Below are 21,108 nucleotides of genomic sequence, written 5' to 3'. Positions count from 1 at the left end.
TACAGTCAAAAAGATGATTTTTTTTTTTTAATTAAAACATAAGCATCATTGCACTCCCTGCAGGCAAGGTATAAACTGTAGTTAGCAACTGTTTGCTACATTTATGGTAAGCATTTTTCTACAGTTTAAAAAAGAAATTATTATTATTTTTTTTAATAAAATGAGGTAAAGGAGGGTCAGGGCACAGAAACAGAACATTAATGGTTGGGGCAGGAGAGGGGTGTGTCATGCATCTGGCCACCTGGTTGATACGCCAGTAGAAGGAACAGAATTTTTCTTTTTTTCATTTTGTTCTTCAGTGTACGAGCTGGAGGGCATTGATCTAGATATAAAAAACTACTAACAATGGCTGGAGAGCCAGATCACAGCAAGCCATCATTTGTCCGAGGTAGGTCAGCTTGGACTCAGGTTTCATTGGGAGAGGGGGGAGGTGGGAAACAGGTAGGGACAGGATAGGTCAGGCGGGTTACGGTGGGTTGGGCTGTTCTTGCAGGGGACTGAAAAGGTGTGAACAAAGCAGATCACCCAACGTGTCCCCTTGTAAAAGCAGGGGGATAGTTGCCAGTAAGTTTAGGATCAGCTGTAAGGTAGTTAAGGGACCCTGTGTCCTGCAAAGGTGATTGCATTAAGGGTTGAGAAGGAATTTCCTGTTTTTTCCCACTGGGTTTTTCAGGTTTTCACCTTCTCCTCCCAGTAGACAGGTTATGCTAGGTTGTTGCAGTCATGTAAGTGGAAGGCAAGAAAGGTAAGAGATTCCAAGGTAAGTAAGGAGGGTCTCAGGACTCTTTAGCTGGACCTTCCACAGGCCAGAGGGCCCCAAGGGATTGTTGCCAGGGGATTTATCAACCCGGCAATGGCTCCTTGACATATTGTAAGGCGGCCCAGAGGAATTGTGAAGAATTGTAAAAAAAGTTGTTATGATGTGGATATGTGAATCAGAAGGGCCAGATATCAGGATCTATATTACCTGATCAAAAACCGTTTCAGCGAACACCACAAGACCGACATGTATAACGCAAACTATGGTAATGGCGAACATTCAAAACAGAGAAACATGAAATGACAATGTCTCATGGTTGTCCCATCTGCAATATACCTCTGTAAGGTAAGTGTTTGATAAGTTACGGACCTTAGGGTTAGGGTGCTGGTTAAGGTAAGTGTATAGATAGGTAATGTATGTAAGGCTTAATGTAGGGTTAGAAGTAGGGTTTTAAGTGTATGTGTGTGGATTGTTTGTTTTGTTTGGGTATATGTCTGTAGGGTAAGTGTGCAATAGTTATGGACCTTAGGGTTAGGGTGCGGGTTAAGGTAAGTGCATAGTTAGTAACGTATGTAAGGTTTAGTGTAGGGTTAGAAGTAGGGTTTGGTTAGTGTATGTATGTGTTTTATTTATTATGTTTGGGTATGTAGTATGTAGCAGGCGGTGGTGTTGGCTGACTATGACGATTCGAGATTTGAAATTTCACGGTTTAGGGGGTTCAGCATAATTGCAGTTCATGCTCTACGTTTTCGATCTGGTAATATAGACCCGGATATCAACAGTGCTGTTAGGTTTAGGGCAATGCTATGAGAAAAAGAAATCACCTCCCTGACATTCCTGCCTTATGCACATCTCAAAATAATTGGCTTCTATTAGAAAATGTCATTGGCAGTAACACATGGCTGCGGTCATTTAATCCACCTGATGCTTATGTGTTTTTATTAAATATGTAACTTTGATTTATTAAATATGCAACTTTGACACGAATATGATGACAGTGATGCATAAGGATTTACAACATAGTGAACAGGTTTTATGAATGTGGTTCAGTGGCAATGATACAAAATTATTAAAGATGAAAAATGATGTACAACGTGCTGAACTAATTACATAAGTGTGGTAAGATCATAAGATCATAGGAGATTACTAGGCTATTGACCCGGAGGTCAGTTTAAGCCAAGCTGTTTCAACCCAATATAATAATGCAGAGGTACTAGTCAATTCCCAAGATTGTATTTAGTGATGACTGTCCATGTCCAGAAGGGTTGTGGGTGCTATCCCTGGTAAGAATTTACAGTGCCCCATCCACTCATTCAGGTTCCTCTTCAACAGTGTCATAGAGGTGCTCTGTTTCCCATGAACTGGAAGCCTGTTCCAAAGATGTGGCAGTTGCTGGGAGATAAATCTGTCCCTCCAGCATGTCCTATTTAAGTTACAGGCCATATTTAAGTCCTTGGAATGGGTAGTCTTAGACACATTTGAGTTAACATTCTGTATTTCATAAACAGTCAAGGTAAGGTGTTTGACAAAGTATGGATAGTGGTTTGCTATTTTAGTAAAGGCAGGTAGAACTGTACTAATCCCGATCCACCTCCCTCACAGGCTTGGGATCTAAGGAGGTTTGTGCATGATCCAGTACAGCAATTTCAAGAGGGTGTTGAGAGCACTGTGACTTAGTTTAAAGATCAGCAAGCTTGTAATGTTGATGGTAGACCCTTGCCCTAAAATTTGGGTAGCCATGATAATGGTAATTTAAACACTTCTTTTTCCTACAATTGACAGGACTTTCCACCCTTACAAAGGTCAGAGAGAGACTAAAGGGGAAAATGAATCACAACCAAAGGCAGAGACAATACCAGTTACCACCCTGCGCAGGAACCAATGGTCCAACAAGAATGAAACACACTCCCAGCAACAGACCAACCGCAGGTGGAAATAATGGAAGAGCTACCTAAGGATATTATTTCAGACAGACATCTTTTTAGGGATGAAGTTGCATTTAATGGACTTACCTTAATATTGTAACTAGCTTAAATGGGGATTTCAAGATTTATAATTATACTAAAGTGGAGACTGATTATGAAACCACTGATTTGTTATCTAAGGGTATGAATTATGTGCCTCAGTGTAAGGACAATACAGGTTATCTTTTAATGGATTTTAAACAATACCTAAGAAAGTTCAATCTTAAATTGATTTTTAATGATACTTTAAATTTGGACAACCCTTTTAGAATTTCTAGTATTTTTAATCCCCCCTTCACCTTATTATGCAGGTTTTTGAGAGGTTATGTGAAATTGACTTAAGGCACATGGTTAACAATAATTTTGGTTACAATAAACCTAATTTTATTACTGAGTCAAACTTAATTAAAAATTTAATGGATCAAGGTTTGGGAGTTATGAAGCCAGATAAGGGTGGGGGGTTGTCTTAATGAAACATGAAGATTATATTGAAAATATTTTTTACATTTTAAATTGTGATCCATATGGGTTGGTAAGCATCAATGAATTAAACTTAGCTTATAAAAGGATTAATGAACAAATCAATGATATGTTTATTGAAGGCAGAATATCCATCAATGAACTTAATTTTTGGATATTTCTTCACCTATTACACCCACCATATTTGGAATCCCCAAAATACATAAAGGCATTGATAACCCACCTATGAGACCTACTGTTGATGGTAGGGATTCTATACCTAGCTCCCTAGCAAAATATTTGGACATTAATTAAAAAGGAGGGGCAAGTCTGTAAAGATTCATGGATTTTTTTGGAAAAGTTCATAATATTGGATTCCGTGAAAATGACTTGCCAGTGACTATTGATTTTAAAGACCGCTATACCATGATCCCACATAATGTGGGGAAACAGTGGTTTATTGAAATATTGGAAGGTAATAATATTCCTCAGGATAAAATTAGCACATATGAGGAAATGGATATTGTGTTAAAAACTAATGCTATTATTTTTGAGGGTAAACATTATTTCCAACTGACAGGGATTGCTATAGGGTCAAATTGTGGTGCACTCTTTGCTAATTTTATTATGGTTCACTGGGAGAAGCAGTTTGTACTACATAGTGGTTATAACCAGTCATTTAGGTTATACATGAGATACCCAGATGATATCTTTATAATTTGGAAAGGCTCTGTGGACCATTTAGTTGAATTTGGTAGCTACATCAACAACACTACTGATGTTTTTGCTTTTACTTATGAATATAGTGCTGTAGCCATACTGTTTCTTGACGTGTACTTGGAAAAAGATATAGACAACAAAGCATATGTGGTGACTATTTATAGAAAATCAACTTATTCTAACACTATGCAAGTGGTTATTAAAGTCTGTTGGAGTAAAGTTTATTTTACTGGCTCCAGTACATTGTGTCCATTACTACTGTATACTGTGCTGTGGTTATACTTTTTGTGTATGGACACCTTCAAAAAAAAATCCACCAGATTTAATAGGCAGGATCTGCTCTTCACAAAGCTGAATTGGATACGATCCAGAGTTTGGAGGTCACCTATGTCTTTATTTATGAGGTCCATAATGATACGTTCCCTGGCCTTACAGATGAAGCTGGTCAGGCTTATAGGTCTACATGAATTAACATTCTGTGTTGCATCAATGGTCAAGGCAAGGTGTATGACAAAGTATGGATAGAGATTTGCTATTTTAGTAAAGGCAGGTAGAGCAGTACCAATCTTGGACAATTGTAGCAATCAGCTAATTACAATGAAATACTTTTTTATTACTCTTCACTTGAGGGAGTAGGTCACTGGTTTGTGGTACCAGCACAGGGTGCTAGTTGAGTCAGCTATGCTTCTGTATACACTAGAAGACTCTTGACAAAGAAAGTCATGTTTCCAAAACCAAAAGAGCTTAAACGTCCTTTCCTTCTAGAGATACTGGTCACTTTATTAACTTGATTGTAATACAATGGCAGTGCTGACTCAGTAATCCTAGATATAGTTATCACAACCAATAGAAACAGTTTAAAGCATGCAGTTCACTTTTAATGTTTCTAGCAGTAGCATTATTTTCAGTTTTAGTAGCACATAACTTATCAATCTGACCATGTTCCCCACTTGACTGGAGTGAAACAGAAGAATTCAAGGAAATACACAGGGCTCTAGCACCTCAGGAAGAAGAGGGAATAGGTGGAGTCAAAAAACAATGGCAATGCCTCAAAGCAGAACAGGTGAAGACTATTAAACAGATATGGGGCTAAGCTGTCTATAAAAATAAGGTACATGAGGAAGCTGGTGGTGGAATGCAGTTCAGAAAGCCATCAAAAGAAAGAAGGAGTACACGAGAAGTTGGGATAGAAAAGACAGATCAGGCTAAGAAGAATAAATACTGGTTAGTTAACAAAGAGGCTAAGACAGCAATTTCAATAGCAAAGGGCAAGACATCAGTGGCACTCTCCCAGCTTTTGGAAAGTGACACAGCATATATCACAAAAAAAACTCTTTTAGGTTACAAGGCAAGATGGAAAGACAAAGAAAGTCATCAGGCACCTTCTTAAGAGGTGCCAACAACAATCTGTTCACTAGTGTACAGAAAATGAAAGGAATATGGAAGGATTTCTTCCATCAGCTTCTGAATGTTGAAAATCCACATAGGCTGTACCACCCCATGCACAGCCTATTACAAAAAAGGAGGAAGATTCTACTCAGGAAAAAGTAAAGCAGCACTAAGAAAAAGAAGTCAGAGAAAGCAACAGGCTCAGATTAGGGCACGGCAGATATGATCAGGTTTTTGTGTGAGATAGAGAAAATATGTCACCTGAGGGTATTCACTGCAGTATGGACAGAAAGGCATACACCAGATGACTGGAGAATAAGCATTCTAGTACCAGTATACAAGAACAAGGGAGACATTCACAACTGTGAGTAGTACAGCGATATTAAACTCCTGTCACACTGCATGAAACTGCTGGACAGGGAGAGTAATACGTGAGTATGTAGGGTAGTAGAAAGTAAGATTGAAGATGAGCTGTTTGTATTGAGACCACGATGCAGCACAACCAATCTGATGTCTGCAGAAAGGTAGATAGTGGAGAAGAAGCTAGAGATGAGGAAATAGTCCAATTGGGCATTTCCAGGCTTGGAGAAAGCATACAACAAGATCCCAAGAAAGATAATGTGGGCAGTCCTGCAATGGTTAAAAAATCTTGAAACATTGGTACAAGCTATATAGTAGGTCCTAATGAAACAAGTATGAACAGTGTTCAGTCTCACACGATGGTTCCCAGTAGGAGCAGGGGTGCATCAGGATTCAGTCATGAGGCCACTGCGGTTCATACTGTTGATCGACTATATTAGCAAACAGGTCAGAGGGGACACATAAACAAAGTTGCTATATGTAGACAATGTGGTATTACAAGCAGATTCTAAAGAGGAACTTCTAAAGAAACTCCAGCTCTACTCAGTGGCATACTGCCTGCTCAGAGGTGATCTGTGCCTGACATATAAAGCCATGTCCAACCCAGAATTAATGGACATGCTGCACCACAGAAAATCCAAATCCCATCGAGCGAGACTTGAACCTCAGCAATGAAATAAATAGGACATGCTGGAGGGACAGATTCATAACCCAGAGGCTCCCTTCACTCTGGAATAAAATCCCAGTCCAGGTTAGGCAGAGTCCCTCATTGACTCTCTTCAAGAGGAATCTTGATGAGTGGATGGGAGATTGTAGGTTTACCCCGGGTATCACTTCTGTGTCACTGTTAGTTAGAGGCACAGTACACTAACCTCGAAAAAGGGCATAGCAAAATTAATTTAAAATGGGTGGTGAAAGCCAAACACATTCTGGCTAGGCTTATAAATGCCCTAGTATGAACCTATGAACCTATGTACCTATGAACAAATTATATGCAATGGAATGCAAAACTGGGTGCAGAGAAGACAGTTGTCATGGCAGTAAATGGAGAGAATTCAGAAGAAGTTGAAAACTGAGATAGAAGGCAAAATAGTGGAGCAGGTCAACAGATTCAAGTATCTGAGAAGGGTGAATGAGGATCAGTGAAGTCTGAATGAGGAGGTCATAGCTAGAATCAGGAAGGCTGCTGCCAGCTGGTTCAGAGTACCAGGGGTAGCATGTGAGGGAAGAATACCAAAGAAGCTGCAAAGTAAGGTTTGTAAAGTACTGGTGTGACCAGTAGTATGGTACAGAAACCTGGGCAGTGAAGCCAATGTGGTTGAGGAAGCTAGAGATGATAGAAATGAAGTGTATGAGATGGGTGATAGGATGCACACTGTGGAACAGATGAATAAATGATTTCATCTTGGCAGAACACAAAGTATCTCCAATTACAGGGAAGATTAAAGTGAACAGATTACACTGCTTACAGACTATGTGCAGGAAAGCAAAATATTATTTAGTGAAGAAAATTTGGGAAGGACAGGAAGAAGGCAAAAGGAAATGAGGACATCCTGCAAATAGGCAGATGTATTGTTTGACAGATTAGCAGTGACAGTCAGGCATCTACACTGACTGAGTGAGGTATTATCTCAAACGCCTTGGCCACATTGAAGTAGGCAAGGTGCACTGTTTTGTCCTCATCCATGGCTTTTGTGACCTTCTCAAAGAAGTTCAAATTAAGTAGGCATGGCCTGCCTTTGACAACACTGCACCAAATACTGTGTAGTGTCTGTAGGTTTCCTATGTCATTGTTTATCAGATCAATGATAATTCTTACCACGGCCAATGAGACAAGTCAGATTTATAGGTCTGTAGTTCCCTGGATCTGTGGAAGACCGCCCCCTTTGTGTAGTGGGATAACAGTTGCAGTCCTCCATTCATTAGGCACAAAGGCCGTCTGGAGTCTATAATTGAATAAAGATTCTAGCAGGCCTGACATTTTATGCTTCATTCTTTTCAGGAGGCATCCTGGGATTAGGGTCTAGCGAAGTACTACTTTTGGCCTTAAAAAGTGCAGTAAGGACCTGTTCCCTAGTGATAGTTGGTGGAGAAATGGTGGAATGTATTTCCTGGAAGGATAACTGGGGGGGGGGCGAAAAACTGGAGATAAATGTATCAGCCAGCAGATTTGCAATATCCTCTGGCTCCATAAAGGTGGCTCCATTCACCATTAGTTTTGGTACATTGTTTGGTGTTACCTTTAAGGTTGCTGGTATAACTGACAAAAGTCTTATGATTGTCCTTAGCTTGGGAGGCTATTTTTATCATAAAGTTTGCTTTGGTGGACTTGATTATTTCTCACTTGCATATTCAGATTGATGAGGGAGTTTTTTCCTTTGCTGGGCAATGCTCTTAATGTTTTTGAACATGATATTTTTCTTTTGTTATATTACCTGTTCATACTACAACAACATACTAGGATTCCACCACAGTGGCCTGTTTTTGGAAGTTGTCCTATGTTTATTTTGGGTAGGTACAGTGTCTCTATGCAGCCATTTACATGAATGTACAAGGCTCTATGAACAATTTTTCATAGGCAGATGTGTTCTCAGGGTTTGGGGGGCTTGGAACTTTGCTAGACTGTTGCTTAATATGAAGTAGTTAGCCTTGGAATAGTTTTGAAATGTTCTGGGGTTAGCTTTGGGGGGGGGGGGGTCAGGCTTAGTACTTACTTCAAAGGAGACACGTTTTTTGGTCCAACTTGACCAAGGAGGACTTTACACTAGGGAAGAATGCATAATTCACCCATATTTGTGAGGACCAGGTCAACAACATTTGTGCCCTTGGTGGGTGTACAGACTAGCCCTTCATGGATATTTATGTTAACAAAGTCCAGGAATCTCTGGGCCTGCATATTTTAGATCATGTATGATTCCCTGTTAATGCCGTGGTAGTTAAAGTCACCCATGAACATTGTTTTGGGTTGAATGGGGAGAGGCTTTAGTATGTTTTGGTATGATACACGGGCTTCCTAGATCATGAAGTGGGACTGATAGCTTCCAAGGATGTGGCATGGAAAGTTATTTATGATAAGTTGGATGTGGAGAACCTCAGGTATGTCATACTGTTAGACCAGCCGTGATGTGAGTTCATGTTTGATGTAAAATGAGACTCCTCCATCTTTAGACCTTGCCTGTGCTGTAGCTGATCTAAATGGGTGGAAGATGTTATAGCCTTTCACTGCTGAGATGCCTCTATGGCTTTTAACCGAGTCTTGATAACTACACTGATGACTGTGTTCTCCAGGATGAGGAGAGCTTGCAGGGAGTGGAGATTCCTGTTTAGACTCCTGGCATTGAGCAGTAACACCTTTAGATTATTCTGAGTCTGTTTAGCTATGTCAGTAGGTTTATCAGGTTGGGACTGCCTAAAAAAGACATTATAGGTGTAGATAAGGTTTTAGCCAATATTCAAAAACTGGGGTGGAGTGGGGTGGGGGTACAGGTGCAGACCATCCCTGGCAAAGCAACACGGTCTGTCTACCATATTCGCTGAAGCAGACAAATATTGCACCCACTTGGAGTGACACCAAAAACTAAGCTAATTATTGAAGTCAACTATCTTCTGTTGATACTCTAGCATTATCCTTGGAAAAGGTAGAATGTTGCTCAATACTGGAATCATACCTGTCTGGAAGGCATAGTCTCAGAACCATGTCATAACTGTCTTCATGTAGACCACGAAGGTATGTCTCCATTCATTTATATCCACATGGACTATGAAGAAGTCATACTGGTAACTGTGGTTCAATAACTTGAGTGAATGTGTGATCTGTTGGCTCGTGGCCTTGACATGCAGCTGACTGTGGCTCTCTCCTTCCTCAGCCTAGTAGGTTGACTTCTGTGCGTCTTTCAATAGAGTCTCCTATAACTAAAATATTGCCTTGTGTGGTGGTTTTCCTTATGGGTTCAGAGGTTAAGTCACCTTGTGATGATGCTCATACTGGTAACTGTGGTGCATTTAAGAGCTTCGACATATGTCCTGGAGAACATAGTCATTAATGTCCCTGTTCCAAACCTGATTAACCACTATCATTTACCCTTCTCTTACCTCACTATCCTTAACCGCTTTTTAACAAGGCGCCTCACCTTTGTAACTGACCTATGTTTTTTTTTTTTTATATGCTGCTGTTAATTTTTTCCCAAGATGTGATGTATCTTTATATTGTATTTAGAACTCAACTATCTTCCTTTTTTTGCATTAACAATGTTCATATGTCTGTTATGTACCTGGAGCTTTTCTCCCCGGGCCTCCGCTGAAAATGGACATGTATCCAGTCAGACTCTCCCGGTTAACAAATGTAAAATAAAATAAAAAATAAATAAATAAATGCTATATGTGTCTTGGTGCATGTTGTCTTAACAGAGTGCTGTAGAGGTTGCTGAAGATACTTATTTTGTGTATGAAGTCTGATACTCCGTTGAGGTTTTTGGAAGATTACATTTAAGAGCTTCGACATATGTTGATCTATGTGTCTGGTTCATACTGTGTGTAGTGGATGTAGTGTGCACTTTACTAACAATCTGTTTGATGTATGTGTTGATAAGTGCAAGCCTTGCCTCCAGTGATGTTGTGCAACTACATCTATCAAATGCCATATCAATTTGCTTTAGAATTAGGTAGCTGGCTGTCAGTAAGCAAGGACATATTGTCTTGAGATATCAAAATTCACCAAGCTATCTGCAGAGGTAGTAAAAAGTGCAAATCCATTACTATAGGTCCTTAATTCATGTTTTTTGTTTTTTTTTACTAGTGGATGGTAGAAGAGAAGTTTACAGCTGGCTGCTAGGTTGGTACCTTGTTCTTGCAGGGCTGTGCTCCTCATTGTGAAAGCTAGTGACTTTGTCTGGAATAGTTTTATTGTGGAGGGAATATCCTGAGACAGGCATTTGGAAACAGTCTTTTTTATGGTAAGTTTACTTATACAGCTGTATCAATTTCTTCATATACTGATCACTCTTGCAGTAGCCTAATCTATATGGGTAGATATCATACCTTAGAATAACTAGGAGATGGTAGTAGAAGGATCCAGGAGCCCCTGGAGAAAGGTCCTAGCAAAGCCTGTCCTAGACCTGAAAAAGGAATCTAATTTGTAATGCTTTGTAAAGTATGCACATGGGACTAAGTTGCTGCTTCTAGAATAGTTCCAGCATTCAGACTTTTCAAAAAAACATAGATAAAGCCAAGGTCTTGGTAGAATGAACCTTGACCCTGTCTGGAATAGTTTTGTTGTGGAGGGAATAACAAAAGGTAATAGCATGAAACAACCATTTGAGAATAGTCTGCTTTTACACAGGTTGCCCCTTCTTCTTACCTTCACAAGAGATGAACAACAGATTTAGAAGTTATGAAAGAGTTTGTTCTGTCAAGGTAGTACCCGAGTTGTCTCTTGTCATACAAAATATGAAGTATCCTTTCTCCCTCATTTTTGGGTTTAGGAAAGAACACAAGGAGATGGACTGATTAGCTTAAAGTAAACTTGGATAACACTTTAGGTACAAAAGAAGGATTAGTTTTCTAAGAAACCCTGTCTGAATGAAAGATGAGATAAGACTGACCCACTGTAAGAACTTGCAACTCAGGTACTATTCTTGCAGAGGTCAGAGCAACCAGCAAAACAGTTTTCCATGTTAAGAACCTAAAATCAGTTAGATGAGCTGGTTCAAATGCAGGAAGTATGAGTTTATCTAGCACAAAACTAAGATCTCAAGGACAAGACTCCAGTTTTCTGGAAGGTTACTTAGGTAGCACCCCTTTCAAAAACATCTTCTCATGAGATTGTATTGAAAGAAGGGGCTCCATGAGCAGACATGCTGAAATGGCCAACAAACAAACATTGGTAGAGGAGTAAGATAAACTATGGGAATGTAACTTACATAAACACTGTAAAACCAGAGAAGTGCAGCCCTGAATGGGTGTTGGTTATTTTGCTGGCACCAACTAGAAAACCTTTTCCATTTGCTTACATATAATTTCCTAGTAGCAGGCTTTCTTGTCTACATTAGTATCTGCTACACATCCTCAGAGAATAGGTGCCTAAAAGCTACTAAGAACTTATCATCCAGGCAATCAGTTGTAATTATTTAGGGGTGGAATTTATCAAACACCCCTGATCTTCTGTGAGTAAATCCAGTCTGTGAGGGAGCTTGTGGCAATTGTCCTTGGTCAATTCAAAAAGAAGGGGAGTACAACTGTTGCCTGGGCCAGAAGAAAGTCACCACAATTATCTTTATGTCATCCTTCTGAATCTTCAGAAATATGTTGGATATTAGTGGAAAGGGTGGAAGAACATATAAGAACATTCTAGTTAAAGAAAAAGAAAAGGCATATGTCATCCAGGCCTACTTGCAGGAAATCTGGAACAGAATTTTACTAATTGATTGTTCAGAGACAAGACATAATAGGTCTACATGTGTAATTCCCCACAAAAAAATCAAATCTTGGAAGGCCTCTAATTCAATTTCCTGAACTAGAATTTGAAAATATGATGGCTGTTCATGCTGTGACAAAAGAGACTTCAGATACCATTGTATCCTTCTCATGTGGAGCCTTGCAAGAGGCACCATAAGAATCTTAGATGTCACGAGACCCAGAATTCTAAGATACTCTTTTGCTGAAACAGAAGTCTGAGGAAAACTGCTGGAATAGATCGAAATAAATATCTATTTTTTACTGTGGAAGAAAAGCTCTTTGTACCGAGGATCTAGCAAGCACTCCAGAAAAACAATCCTGTGTGATGGAGTCATAAAGGACTTTTTAATGTTCTTGAAATCCCATTTTGTGTAGGAGTTCTGTTACTTAGGTGAGAGATTTCAGACACTTCAAAACAAACTGCAAAGATTAGCAAGTCATCTAAATATAGAAAATGTGGATTAATAGTAGCCTGAAATGGGCTATGAGAGGGGCTAGACATTTTGTGAATAGTCTTGGAAAAGAGGATAGTTCAAAGGGTAAGGCAAAGAATGGATAATGTGATCCAGACACACAAAACCTTTATGCCTGAAACCTGGATGAATAGCAATTTGATGATAAGCATCTTTTAAATATAATGTTACTAAAAAACTGAAATGATGAAAAAGGGTAACAGGTTTTGAAGTGAAGGCATTTTGAACTTGGGCACATCACAAACCAATTTAGAAAAGAAAGATTTAGAACTGGTCTCTAGAAATTCTATTTCTTTGGCACTGAAAACATTCATCAATAAAATCCCTTCCCCAACTGGGAACAAGGAACAGCTTCTATTACCACAGGAAATGGCATATTTATTTATTTATTTAATATGATATAGCACAGAAGGGAAGAGAAGGGACTGGTCTGGCAAATAAAGATGAATCCCCTGAAAATGAGGAATTTCCCTCCACTGTCATTTGTATCCTAGACGGATCATTCTCAGGATCCATTTGTCTGAAACAATCTGTTGCCAAAAGTAGAAGTGGACAGTTAGATATTCTGGAAGAGGTAAGGGACTGCAAGGGTCAGGGTTGTTAGGGACAAGGTCCCTTATATATTCATTCCACCTCGTTTGACTGCCTTTTGTTCTGTTTTCTTTTTGGAACTTCTCTGCCACTGCTTTTTAAACATCTCCTTAACAGCATTCTGATAAGACTGTATATTTTATTTTGTTTCTTGCCAAAACTGGATGAGGGAGCAAAAATCCCTTGGAGGATTTAGAGAAGAAGGGACAAAATCTGAGAGACCTGACAGGCCAAAAACTAAATATCTATGTTGTGACTTTTTGGCTTTTCCTGGTTAGGGGTCACCATAGCGGAACTCCGGTCCGCTAATGATTGGCAGTTGATTTTTATGTACCGAGTTGCCAGCCCTGACGCACAACCTTCAACGAAGGTACGCCCATTCACGCATGTCTCCACGCAGAAGACGCACTGAGAGTCGAACCGGACAGCGTCTTACTGTGAGACGACAACAAAGTAGAATTCAAAATTTAATTTCTGACATCTTATGAGCGTTTCTGGAAATGCAGCCAAGCAACCTATTCAAAATAGTACCAGTGGCTGCAGCCCTGGAAGTAGTATCTTTAAACAATGAGAAGTGACCTGAGAAATAGAAGAAACTAAATTATACTAAACAGATTTTTCCTCAGAAAAGGAAATTGCAATGGAAACATTTCTCATACTTTCACAATTTTTCAGGATAAACTTCAGCATAGAAGCCTGAGAGATTAAAAATTTAAAAACAAAGTTGCAGAAGCATACACTTTTTCCGAAACTTATCAATAACTGTATAATCCTTATTAGAAAGAGAATGATTATAATTAACAAAATGCTTGGCAAAAGTTGGATTAATAAAATGTATAGCTGCTGAGTCAGGTCAGGGATTAGTGTATAATAACCTGAATGACTGAAGAGCTTTGTACATTCTATCTCCTTTCTTAGAAGCAGTAGGTTGGCTGACAGGGAAACCACAGGCTGTGACAAACACATCCTCCAATGCTAAGAGCACTTGGGAGAAAGGTGAGGGTTCTGGAAATTCTAGTTGTAGCAAACATAATATTTTTTAAGGGACAAAGAATTCTCAGTCTTCTTCCACTGAAAACATTGGTTCATTCTCAAAATAGCCTCAGAGAAAGAGAATCTCTCACAGAGGCTTCCAGATGCTCTCCTCAGAATCTAAATCAGAAACTCAAGGAGAAAAGACTGCATCTGTCCCTTCACATTCCACTACTAATTCCAAATTTTGAACTTCTTCATGAAAAAAGGAATCCCTTTTTCTTTTACCAGACTCCGCCTTACAAGAATGGTCAATAGTGTACAAGCCTAATAAATTACCCCTGTCCAAAGAAACTGACACAGGAGAAGTTAGATATTTAGTTTTCTGACTCCTTTTGACGGGAAAATAAAGACAGTAGTACCAGTGTTGCCAGCAACAGCTTCCCCAGGGATGAGCACATCTGACCAAGTGGGGGTACTTTCCCTGTCCTTTCTTCCATGAGTGTGACTGCCCAGTGAGGGGACCCCAACAACCACAGAGGATGTGGTTAACTCCTGGACCATGGTCAATGTATGGACAACAGCAGAGGAAACCAAAGAAAAAGCTGAGTGGGCAGAGGATCCAGTTTTGGCACAGTCACCCATCTGCAGCTGTGGCAAATTACCCTTCTGCTGTGATAGTAAAGGCTGCTTAGTTAACTTTTTATTTTTGTGGCTGGAAGAAGATCTGACTGAAAGACCAGTAGTTTGTTCCATTGTCAAGCTGAAAAAAGTACTTGTTTCCTGGGAAGCTAGCAGAGTAAAACAGGAAAGTAAAGCTGAAAAAAGTGCTTGTTTCCTGGGAAGCTAGCAGAGTAAAACAGGAAAGTAACAACAAAGTAAATTTCTTCCACCCCCCCCCCAAAAAAAAAAAAAAAAAAAAAAAAAACAGTAAAAAGTACTTTAGACACTTTCCTTAGGCCCAATAAGTAAAATAAACAATTTCTACACAGAAAAAGTTGTTTTAAACAGCTTTAACAACTTTTTCCACAAAAGTAAAAAGGTGCACTCCTATGTAAAACTACATAAAAGTCACAAGGTAGTCAAGAAAAATACATTTTCCTAGCTTAAAAGTATTTTTTAACACAAAAACTAGTTTCAACAACTTTGAAAGTAATGTGGAAGGTTTTTCCCCAAAGTGAAAGTAAATGCTCAGCAATGGACCAATGACAGCTGACCATCGATCCTCAAAAGCTAATGGTTTAGGCAAGTGGAAGGTACTCTGGAAGCTAGCTAGCTGTTATTTATCCTATACAAGATATAACCCATATACCTTAGGTAACTGCAGCAGTGATGAGTCCACATAAATAAGATTCAGTGGTACCTCAAGTCAGTTTAGTCAAAGTATATCAATAGTTCCTCCTTGGCCAAAGAACATAAAAAAAAAAAAAAAAAAAATGGGGAAGGAGGGAGGGAGGGTGCATATACTACAACAGTGATCTATTCAGACATTTACTGATACGCTAAATTATTACACAAATGTCCTATGTCCATCATTAGATCACTGTTACAGCATTGCTTACTAATGGAAAGATTCTCAAATCTGCTCCACTGTTTGGGAGAATATTTGAGGTGCAGAAGTAGAATCCAAAATGCCTTGAAGAATGCATCTGGAAAAAACAATAATGGTCCTTAAAAATGCATTTACCTTGTATAGTGCTTCATAGATACGTGACTGGAAGACCAAGCGTCTGCTTCTAGAACAGTTATTGAATCTAAACCCTTGAAAAGGCACTTTAAGGGGGAACAGCTCTGGCAAATTGAGATTTGACCTGGCCTTGGAGGGAAGTTCTGTAAAAAGTGCAACAAAGGGATAGAGCAAGTTAAATTACATTCACCTGGAAATAGTTTGTTTCTATACATTAAAACCTCATCTTTTTATCTTCAAAGGAAACAAACAATTGCTCAGCTTTTCTGCTGAACTTAGCTTTGTCTAAAGTTGTCTGCGAATATCAACTGAATGACACCCCCATTTTGAGGGTTAGAAAAATTCTGGAAGATGGATGGTATGGTTTACAGAAATTCCATTTACTATCTTACACAGAAAGGAAGGATTAGTCCCAATTGTAATCCTGTATTTATGAAAAGAAAGGAAGGATGGAGAAGACAAAAGAGTTTGTAGCACTGAAACCCTTTCAGCAAAAGTCAAAGCCATTAACAAGGCTGCCTTCCATGTACAGAACTATAAAAAAAAAAAAAAAAAAAAAAAAAAACAGAAAAGGCAGATTCAAATGGAGAAAAGTTTAACTTTTCCAATACATATTTCAGGTTTCAATGAGAAGGAATGAGTTTTCTTGGAGACCTGATGCAAAGAACACCTTTCAAGAATTGTTTGACCTCATAACATAAACAAAGAGGGGGAACCATGGCCAAGTAGGCAGTGATGGTTGGTAATTCTCCTTAACAGAGAAGTATGTCAGCCCTGAGTTAAACAGCTTACACACACACACATATGAGGATAATGGAATACCAGTTGATAAGGGTCCGCCTCCTCTCTTTTGGCACCAAACAGAAAAATCTCTTCCATTCAGAAATATAAGATCTCCTTGTAGCAGGTTTTCCTGCCTCATGGAATACCTGTAGCACATCATCAGTAAAGACATACCTGAGTTGATACAAAAGCTTACCAGTGAAATTGTCAAACTGAGTGTTTATAAGCTGGAATGAATGAAAGAGCCATTTTGTTGTATGAATGAGTTCACCCTGTAGTGTAACTTGTGGCAGTTGCCTGGGCTAAAAAGGAGTCATCAGAAGAATTATTGTGCTGTCCTTCTTGATCTTCAGAAGGACTTTTGGAATGAGGGGAAAGGGAGAGAAAACATAAAGGAATTTTTCTTTCCACGAGACTGATAAGGTGTCCATTTTCTATGCTTTCCTGCATGAAACTCTGGAACAGAATGATCTGTGCTGATTGTTCTGAGTGGATGCAAAATGATCCATCTGGGTAGTCCCACAGTGATGGACAATCTGCAAGAAGACCTCCTAATTAGGATCCATTCATATATTTGATCTGCTCAGATAATCTGTCATTGAGTTAATCTCTGATGAGATATACGCTGCAAGAAAAAGATGAATAGTAATATCCCAATCCATCATGGCTAACCTGCAGGGATGGTAGAACTTTGTTCCCCTTTTTTAATAGACCACATAACTCTGGTATTGTCTGTTAGAACTTGTAAGGTTTCCTGAGAAACAGGATGGTGAAGGGTCTGTAGGTCAGAAGTATCTGTGAAGACTTTCTGATGGGGAGTAGGGACCAGAAAAGGAACTTCAGGGTTGAGTGTTATCTGTTTGAACCAACAAAGAAACTCATTATTCACAAAAGGCAAGACAGGGATAGGGAAGTTCAGATGCTGGCAGCACAGTGACTAAACTGACTTGAGGTACCACTGAATCTTAGTTATGTGGACTCTACCAAATGGAATAATCTATATTGTTGATGCCATGAACCTCAGGGCTATCAAAATCTGAATCACAGAGGTAATTTCTACATTTAAAAAGGGACAGTCAGAAACTTGATTTTTTTTCCAGAGGTAAGAAGGCCAACATTCAGGAAATGCTCAGTTGGCATCCTAGGACATCCAGAGTTTGTGAAAGTTGTTGTGTGGATTTTTTTAGGTTTAAAGTAAAATCTAGGTAAAGAAGCAGGTCCATAGTGAATTGCAGGTCCTGCAGATTTTCTTTTTTGTTTTTTTTTCGCTGAAGAAACCAGGGTTAAAAGGATATATAAATAAGGGTAGACATGGCTAACTTGGAGTCTGCAGAATGATGCTACTGAGGCATGAAATTTTGTGGGTACCACTGGAACAGTAGGTAGACCGAAGAACAAAGGTGAAAACTGAAAAATGAAATCCCAGACCACAAAATCTTAAGAATTTTCTGTGATTTTGATAAACAGGAATGTGAAGATAGGCATTCATTTAGATCAAAGGTAATCAGTAAAGCTTTTGGAAGGATCACTGGAAGTAAACTTTAAAGAGACAACATTTTGAATTTTGGGATTCCTAGAAAAGTGTTTATGGTGGATAAGTCCAAAAATAGGTCTCCATTTGCCCTGCTGTCTTGATATGAGGAATAGCCTGAAATAAAACTTTTTTCCTTTTTGGTGCGGCAGTAGCGATCCCATGGTCTGCTGATGGATTGATTTTTGTAAGATTGTCAAAAATTAGATAATGTCAGTTTGGAGGGAAGGATACTTGTAGAATTCCTTATATAACTGGAGGGAGGTTCCAAGACAGTTTTTACTCAGATGTCTACTGTTATCATACTCCAAAGAAGAAGACCTTGAGAAAGCTTTTTCAAAGAAAAGAAGGTGGCTGACTGAGATGGAAAGGAGAGGGGCAGGGAGGATGGTAGTCAAAATTTAAAGTTTTGTCACCAAAGGATCCTTTTGGTCCTTTGAAATCTGTTTTAGATTTTTCCTTTTGACCTTTATGGAAGAAGGGTCCATATTAAGAGGGGTAACTCCTCTGGAATTTTGGTACAGAGGAAAGAAAGAGCTGTTTAAAATCTTGCAAGATTTTCCCCTGCCTTGCAATTTCTGGAACATTTCAGCAGAAGGTGGACCACAAAGATGGTCTTTGTCCAAAGGGGCATCTAGAAGCTTAACTTTAACATTATCTGGCAGTGGTTGTACCTACTTAAAACAGAACCAGTAGCTGCTGTTTTGGAAGTGACATCAAAGCCACATTTTATTGAAAGTCTTGCTACCTGTGTAGCAGAATTAAGCACATATACTAATGCAGTTTTATTGTCAGAATCAGGAATATCAGACATTACTTTGTTCAGACTATCAAAACATTAGACAACAGATACCTGGTCATGTGGCTTTGGTCATACAGGGCACAGAAAGAAAGTTGTGGAGGTGCAGACTTTCTTCTAATATATCCATAGCCCCTATATGTTCACAATGACCGGAAACTTTTACAGGCCAGTCAACTGACAGACTATTTCTTCATGAGCAAGCGACAAGAAAAATCTGAGGAACTCCATTCCTGCATTTCCCTTATGTACTAGCACACAGTCTGATGCACAGGTGATAAGTGGAACATACGGCATGAAAGGAAGTAGTCCAAGCTTTGACAGACTGGCTGAACATATGGTATCCTTGCAGGATACTTCACATTATTAAGTAATCTAATGCAACCTTAATCTAATAAAGGGAATCTACCTACTTGCTGTAATAAACAGTGAGTATAATATATTGTGGGCATATCAAACAACTAGAAAGACCTCCCCAGAGGTTCCTGACTAAGGAAACCATTGGCTTTAAAATCGTAAGCTGCCAGGAAATACTGAAACACTGTTCCTTTATTTAGTATCTATATCTTCTTTAGGAGAGATCTATACCTTGCCTTCCACACCATTAGAGATGCAGCAAACCTAGACTGCTTGCATCTCCACAAATTAAACAGTGCCACTAATAACAGAACCAGATATTTAAATCTTCATCTGTACTATATAGAGATGTACAGTAAATCCTGCACATATCAAGTCTTGCAGATGTCTTTAATTCGTTCCCTTCTAAGAATTTTAAATATATGTACATTACCAACCTGAAGGCACGAATTGTAGTCAAGCCCTCTGCAGTTTCGGAGAAGTGGCACAGCAAAGGCAATTGAGTGGTGTCATCCAGTTCCTGGAGGTCTCTGTAAAGGAAAGAAACACATAATTGTAAAATGACATTAAAAAAAGGCCAGAAGCACATATAATGATAAAATGACACCAGATGAGAAGGAAAATCATGTTTTATAATCAGTTCTAACATAAAAGATATGGTTATCTATGCTGTACAATGTATAATAGAAAAGATAGGGGGTTATCCCTACAGTATAAGGACTACAATACTATATTACAGGATCTGGAGTTCTGATGTGCAGTATACGCATATTGGGTCTGTCATTCTTAACTAAGTGAGTCACAAATTAATAATAGGCAGTATTAGAAAGTGCAATATGTAATTAAACAAATGCTACTAAGATTGTTAATCTCAGATGTTCTGCAATGGAGAAATTAATGACTGATTTCCCCTTATTATTCATATATTCATATTTGGATTCATATTTTCAAAACTGAGAGACCTATGTGTCACTGAAGGGCATATTGTGAAATACCCTGATGGAAGAAAGTACATTGTTAATTTGCAATTACAGTACACCATACTGGAGAAATTGTTAGCTATTTGCTAGTAATTATGAAAATAAGAAATATTTACATATGTACTTAACATGCACACACTCCACTGGGCAATCATGCTTGTATGACATTCTCTTTATGAAACAGATACACAAAAGATAATTTGATATCTCCTTTCCAGCATGGATATAATTAGCTTAACTCTTTCTTTCTTCCTTATTCATTAATGGTGAATGTATTTATTTATTTATTTGCTTGTTTATTTTCCTGCATATAACATCACAAATTCCCTGGAAATGTTATATGTTATAGAATGCTTTGAAATATAACTAAAAGTCATCCAAGGCTTACTGGCATGACTGTATATTGTTCACTATAACTCCAAACCTTTTCCCTTCTGTCTCACTGTTATATATTCATAAACTATACACACCAGTGTCACTCATACTATTACCCTCAGTTGAAATCCATCCTAGCACAGGAACTCCAACTATGCTTAAGTCCACTTTTACAAATTATAAATTATGGAAAAACCACCCAGGGTCTGAAAGCACTCACAATAATGGAAGGAGGAGAGCCTGGAAAAAAATCACACATTATCCAGAGCACAAATTCATTCTGCCAACCAAATTCACTGCGATCTCTGCAACCTGGCCCAAAATGATGTCTGACCCTAACAATTATTCCCTTCCTGATATGTCACACTTAGGTGCAAGAGCAAACACACGCATGTATTTATATATATGTATATACACACACACACACACACACACACACACACACACACACACAT

General features: G+C 38.8%; 1 protein-coding gene across 9 annotated transcripts in view; it reads right to left on the bottom strand.

The window, feature by feature from the left end:
* The window catches only part of ABCC9 (ATP binding cassette subfamily C member 9), a 1,652,866-nt gene that overhangs the window by 544,706 nt on the left and 1,087,052 nt on the right, over positions 1-21,108 (bottom strand). For all 9 annotated transcript variants that reach the window (XM_044087794.1, XM_044087796.1, XM_044087793.1 and 6 more), the window contains one exon: positions 19,736-19,828. In XM_044087794.1, coding sequence (XP_043943729.1) covers positions 19,736-19,828 — 93 coding nt within the window. The remainder of the gene's footprint in view (positions 1-19,735; positions 19,829-21,108) is intronic.

Source organism: Protopterus annectens, chromosome 11.part0, assembly GCF_019279795.1.
Source record: "Protopterus annectens isolate FY-2018-M chromosome 11.part0, PAN1.0, whole genome shotgun sequence".
Classification (NCBI taxonomy): Eukaryota; Metazoa; Chordata; order Ceratodontiformes; family Protopteridae; genus Protopterus; species Protopterus annectens.
Note: the sequence above shows the minus strand (reverse complement) of the source record. Positions and strands in the feature narration are given on the sequence as shown.